At 45.5% G+C, this 6,689-nt stretch overlaps 1 protein-coding gene across 1 annotated transcript; it reads left to right on the forward strand.

Annotated features, from left to right (window-relative positions):
• The first annotated feature begins 1,945 nt into the window (after positions 1 to 1,945).
• On the forward strand, positions 1,946 to 3,826 carry LOC147616351 (uncharacterized). The gene has a single exon (XM_086777403.1). It carries the CDS (start codon positions 1,946 to 1,948, stop codon positions 2,711 to 2,713), a length of 768 nt encoding a protein of 255 aa, XP_086633529.1. The 3' UTR covers positions 2,714 to 3,826.
• Positions 3,827 to 6,689: the final 2,863 nt, after the last annotated feature.

Raw genomic sequence — 6,689 nt, forward strand, 5'->3', positions numbered from 1 at the left:
CGGAGTTGCTGAGAGCTGTCCTGAACGTATCCCAGCTGTCTGGCAATGTGATTAGCAAGAACATAGCTTTCACGGAATCCTGAAACGGTACGTCTTGCGCTGTTAACTGACTAAAGATAGTGTGAAACTCATTGAGATGATTGGACATTGGCGTCCCCTCTTTCATCTTCAAATCCACAAGCTTCTTGAGTCAGTATATCTGAGAAGCAGCACTCTTCTCATACAAATCACATAGCTTCTTCCATACTCCATAAGCCTTCGTCTCTTCTGCCACGTTGAAATAAACATTCTCGGCCAACGTCAGCATGATTGTCGAACATGCCAACTCATCTAGCTCATCCCACTCCATCTGTCCCATGTCTTCAGGTCTCTCCCCTCTGAGTCTAATTGGTTTAATCTGCTTCTTCTGCACCAACACTTGCCAGATCTGCTTCTTCCAGAACGGAAAGTTTGTGCCATCCAGCTTCTTGATGTTAAACAGAGCGTCTTGTGAGGACGTCGCCATGACCAACCTCACTGTCTACCTCCTTGGGAAAAATCAAGCAGAGTTTCCCCTGTAAACTGGCTTTGGAAACCAAAATAAGAAGTACTGCGAAGTAGATGAACCGCGTGCGTCGAGCACTACTGAGCTCTCGAAAAAATCCGACAGAGTCTCCTTTGTAAAACGGCTCTGGTAAACCAAAAAACCAACTCAAATCGAGTATCCTGACTCAATGGCACGACTGTCTACACATAGACTAATCTCTCTGTCACTGTGTAACTCTGGGCATAGGCCGTCACCACGTATGCATATACCAAGACAATGCCTCAACGGCGTCAACAAGCAACTGATGCACTCACTGACTAACCACAGTCAAATACATCCTGTGCCGATGCCGAATGGGGTGCTCGAGGGATGCTCCAGCGGTACCTAATCCACCAGTGTGTCCTACGCCACACTCGGCACACACCAGCTTCAAAAAACCTCACGCAGGGCCCTCACAGTAGGATATGCAACTGCCCAAATACAGTAACTGACCACAGTCTAATACATCCACAATAACAGGTAATCTGACAACTGCTGCGGCGGCTGTTCGCTAGCGTGACTCACAACCAGCGAACCCACAATATCATACATAAATCTGCTCAATGCATGCCTCTGAGTATAGCCGCCGTATGGCTACACTCGCCCTGCAACCAAGAAGAGCAGAAAATAGATAATGCGATGTCGGAGCCGTGTACCTGGGGCGTGGACGTTCCCGTCAATGCGAACACGCACTAACAAGCTCAATGTCGTCGCCAATGCCGTCGCCGATGCCGATGCCGATGTCAAATCGCACTGCCGATGCCAAATCTGCGAAGCTAGACCACCCTGCAGTCTGCTGCAAATATCTCACGATTCGTGCAGAATTTGCAAAAACTTTCTTCTGCAAAGTTGTAGAGCACAAAAAATTGGTCTAAGCAGCGCGGACAGAATTCTGAAATGAGCTGTTTTTGCAGGTCAAAACAGATCTGCAAAAAACGGGCAGAAATGTGTGCTGCAAATCTTCTTGCACACACACTCCCAAATGCTTCTGTGAGCCAAATGCAAGCTCACCCCTGCTCTTGTACACACTGTGGGCTGAAATGAAGCTCACCTAATGCTCCTGTACTCCAATCTACTCCAGATCTGAGTGATCTCTCCTGCACCAAGCTCCAATGGTGAGCTCCGGAATGGCCACCTACTCGTCTGTGCACCAATGCTCATACACACCACCGCTCTGATACCAACTGTAGTGGCGTAGCAGAGCGCGTAGCAGCTGTAATGGAGCAAGGGGCTGAAGCAGGAGATGAGAAGCACACAGCAATGTGTTAGTAAGGGTTAGTCATGTATTCACATAAGAAGAACTTATACAAAAGAAGTAAGCGGGCGCCGCCCGGGCGCCCGGCCATTTGGGCTTTATACCCCAACACAGTCTCGATTTTTATGCAGCCAGGTAGAGAGCGAGAGAGCAGGAGAGTCTCTTTTGCACATGGTCTGCAGGATGCTTTGCAGGGTGCGCAGGGCAGTGAGCTTGTTGTGCATGAGTCTATGCTAGATGGACTGAGAGAGCGGTGTTGCTCTAGGGATGCACAGCGATGCGAGTCATCTATTGGACAGGTGGCGGTGACTGATGATTCGGTCATCCAGGCTTTTTTGGAGATGCTCGACGAGGAGCGTCTTGATACGGGAGTGCATGATTTGTCTTTGACTAGACAGGAGTTGGAGCATGTTAGCTCTGAGGTTGCACAGCTGTGTGTGTCTCTTGTGTATAGACAGGAGATGCAGGAGGTTGACATGCCTAGTCAGCCACATATGCTTTTGCTAGAGATTGATGTATGTACGAGATATGCAGAAGATGCAGTGGATCTTGGTGAGAGGCAGCATGGGACTTGCTGTAACCGAGATAGGTCTTCTGGAGTACAGCTAGCAGGCTCAGCTAGGTTAGCATCAGCGTTCGGTGCCCTCATGTACGAGATGTTGATCTCGAGGCCCGACATAGCAACTGCAGTGGGAGCATTTGCAGCAGGGTTAATCGGCCGTTCAGTGGCTGATTTTGGCAGTGAGCATAGGGGAGGTTTGCAGGTACTTGAGCATTACTTGCAGGAGATGTGCCCGAGGTCTGGCAGTGTTGGTTACACTGAGGCAGAGCTACCAGCGACGACTAGCTTTGCAGGTCTTCACCGTGGGGGACAGCCAGTGGGCGTTGGGTGAGCATCGTTTTGCTCATCACCATGTACTTGTCTTGTACAGTAGTCTTGAGTAGACTAGGCTCTCTTGCTAAAAGGCACATTCGCCTTTAAGTGGGAGGTTGTTGGGATACAGGCGCATGCGCCTTTGCCCGGCCGCCCACCGTCTGGGCGCCCGCCCACTTTTCCTTATATACATATTACATGTGTATAGGGGGTGCTCATTTTTGAGTCTCCCCACCCATATCTTGTGTTGTCTCCTCTCCTTCATCTCCTCTCTCACACTAGACAGCACCTTGCGCACACTCCAGGTCCTAGAAAAGATGCTTTACTTATCTCAGGAAGAGTATATTGACAAGGTGTTCCAGTGTTTCCATATGGACAGGGGAAAGGCACTGAGTACGCCATTGTCGTCATATGTGAAACTAGGCATGCAAGATTGCCCACAGTCTGATGAGGAAAAGACTGAAATGGATAAGCTACCATATGCGTTTGCAATTGGGAGTTTGATGTATGCGATGATTGCTACACGTCGAGACATTGCATTCACAGTGGGATTTGTGAGCAGATATATGTCAAATCCAGGCAAAAAGCATTGGGAGGCAGTGAAAGGTATCATGAAATACTTAAAGGCTACAAAGAGTTTGCGCATATGCTACAAAAGTCAGGATCTGAGTGTCAGAAGGTACACTGATTCAGATTATGCAGGAGACTTGGACAAGAGAAGGTCCACGTCAGGCTATGTCTTTATGTTAGCTGGAGGTGCCGTATCATAGCGATCTCGATTGCAAGATTGTGTTACGCAGTCAAGAACAGAAGTTGAGTATGTGTAAGTGTATATATATGTATGTATGTATGCTTGGGGTATCGCTTGGCAAGAGAAGCTCTTTCTTTGTCCACTTTCATCACTGTTTGCCAATTCCTTGTAGACTTTGGAGTAGAAGCGTATGGACTACCTTGTATGGACTACCTTGTGGCTGTTGTGTGCACATACTTTGAAGTGAGTGCTTTGGTAGCCATACCTTGGAGCAACCTTAGTAATATCCCTGAGATCGGAGTAGATCCTCTCATGCTACATAGCTTCTTAATTGTGTTGAAGCTAGACCTTTGGCGTGTAGAAGAACTAGAGGACTAGCTTTGTTGTGGATTTGATCTTTTGGGATCGACATCTGCTTGGTGCTTGAGTTTTGCTTTAAGTGAGAAACTACAGTAGTAGCACCATTGTAGTCTCTCTTTTGCTTGAATGCTTGTTTCCTTTGCTTAACCTGCCTGGTTTTCCTTTTATTCTTGGTTTTACTTTGTCTTCTTAGGCCAGTTTGCAATGGATAAGCAATGGTTTGACGAGCAGACAACCATAGCTCACATTGGCCATGGTAGTAGCCTTGTGCCTGCAAGCTGTTATGTGACACAACCCATCCCAAAAGTTCATCTCTTTGTTTGGGGTTTGGATTTTCAAGCCATACTGGATCATTGACCTTAACTGAGTCGGCAAAGACAAAGACTCTCTTGGCTTGTCTTCTCCTTGGATCTTCATGCGATGGGTACTTTGGTTGGAAGATCCGCTGTCGATGGAGCTTGCCTTAACTTAGGCTTTTCTAACAAGCTCCATGTTTCATATGACATCATGTTGAAATTAATTTCTGAATTCAGTAGTGTGAAGCAGCGTACCTTGACTTTATTGCCATTTTGGATATCAAGTAGCATCTTTTGTGTTGTAGCCAAACTCTTGACTGCTTCAACCTGATTCTTGGATGGTGGTTTGTTGTTCATGGTTGTCACTTGCTTTTGATTGTCCTGCTGGTTTGCTCCACTTGTTTTAGCCTTTATATTCTTGGCAGGCTCTAGCACTTTCCATGTAGCTTCAAGAGTGCTTTGCTTGTCTGCCTTTTTTGGTTGTTTCTCTTGATGTGTCCCTTTGGATTTGTCTATCTCGGTAGAACCATCCTTGACTGGGCTTGTTCCTGTGAACTGGTCTTTTCTTTCAGCTTCACCCTTTGTCGTCTTTAGACTTGGTTCTTGGCTTGCAGTATCATCCTTTGTTGGAGTGTGCAATTGGTAGTCCTTCTGTACATTAGCTTTTGTTCCTTGTTCCTGCACAACTTGAGATGTCTGTAAATCCATGGCCGCTTGTGCTAAGTGTTTACCCAAAACAAGATCTACTGTTGGTAGGTCTTTTGAAGCCATGACATAGAAATCTCCTTCCAAAGGTTGTGAATTTATGTTAATGGATGAATTAACCATTCCCAAACATTCATCTGATGACTCATTGCCAATTTGAACCATCTTTGGAGCTCTATCTAGGGTTGGTTGTCCATAGACTACCCACGTTTCATAGGACATGAGGTTCTTTTCTAACTCAGTGTCTGCTAGATCTAAACTTGTGAGTTTACATCCGGTTTTTCCCACAATATCAAATTCAATTAATTTTTTGGTTGTGGGCTTTCTTGTTGTGTTGGCTACTTCATTCTTTAGCTGCAGTTGCCTTGATGTTTTAGTGTCTTCTTTTGCGATTTCCGCTCTTTGCTTTGCTGGAATTTCTTGGCTGCAGTGTGGAAGTTGTTCTTTGCATGTGTCAAAAGTCACTTTCTTCGCAGAACTGCCTCCACCTTTCTGTTGTTGTTGTAAAAGTTCTGATCTTGCTCCGTCTTTTGTAGAGGAATTTGTGCCTTGATCCACTATGAGCTTCGTGCTACAACTAGTATTCTTTGTTTTGAGCATGTACGTGCTGTTCGCATCCTTTTTTGGGGAATTCTCTTCTTGACCACTATTTACACCTTGCCTTCTTGTCTCAGAACTTCCTTTCTTCTTTTCTTCTGCTGCAACTAGCAATGGCGTTGATGCTTCTCTTTCTTGATCTATCTTTTCATTGTCAGCTTGCTGTTCCAGAACTTGAGACATTAAGAGATTTGTAGTACTTTGGGGCAAGATTTGTCTCTGTTGGGGGTTTGTGTTGGAGATATTGATGACTCCTTGGGAGATGTCTGAGTGGACGAGCCGAGAGATTTCCTTTTCTCAAGATTAGCAGAGCTGGTTGGCTGTTGCTTACACTCCTCAGGGGTACATTTTTTTTTTATCATTAGCATTGGACATTCTTTGAAGAGGTGAGTTATTGCGCAATCTTCACACGTGCCGTTTATCTCAAATCTTTGTACTATAGGAGATTGTCACTGATCCATGGCGCTCTTTGATTGTTGCTCCACCACTCTAGTTGGAACATGAGAAGGTCCCCTCCGATGCGGAATCTCATCATTAAATGTGATGATTCGATAGATGACAACATCTGTGCCAATGTAATGGTCGCCTTGGTAGGATGCCCAAATCGATTCTACTTTTGGGGAGTTGTCACTTATTTTGACTACTTCCTGGCACGCACCGTCCCTGTAGATGAGTGCACCATCTTCATCTTCACGTACAAATTTTAGCATCACGGTGTAAAGCCTTTCTTCCTTTGCTTTTTCAAGCAGTATTACTTTCTCGTTGGCGATTGGCCGGGTTGTTGATGCATCTTGGCAATAATCTGGTTCCTCGAGGAAGCTTGTTCTGCTTGGTGAGTTCTCCCATGGACGTTTTTCCCAAATAATTTGATTGCCTCCTCATTGGACTCTCTTTGGTAGCAGCGGAAATTCATCTTGTTGGCTTTCTTCTTGAAAGGTGATTGTAGCTTCGTGTCCACTTCTTCTTGAATCTAGGAATCTCCGCATATCTATTGGATTATCTTCCCAGAAATCTATACTCATGCTTCGTTATCTTCCCAGAAATCTGAACTCGAGAATACTCCAATAGTACGAAGTGGCACTATTTTGCAGTCCTCCTGTTTTTTGTTTTGTCTTCTTTTGCTTGCAGCCTTTCTAGCTTTGCGTTCTTTCCAGCTTCCTTTCTTATCCTTTTTTTTTTTCACCTGGGACTTCTCGTTGTTCTTCCACAGGTTGCTCCTTGGCTTTGTCTTGAGCTGTAGTCCTGAATGGACATAACTGTTTCTTTGTTGACATGTCCCAATGGTG

The sequence above is a fragment of the Cibotium barometz genome, chromosome 38, assembly GCF_041138505.1.
Source record: "Cibotium barometz isolate CiBa-2024 chromosome 38, ASM4113850v1, whole genome shotgun sequence".
NCBI classification, from domain to species: Eukaryota; Viridiplantae; Streptophyta; class Polypodiopsida; order Cyatheales; family Cibotiaceae; genus Cibotium; species Cibotium barometz.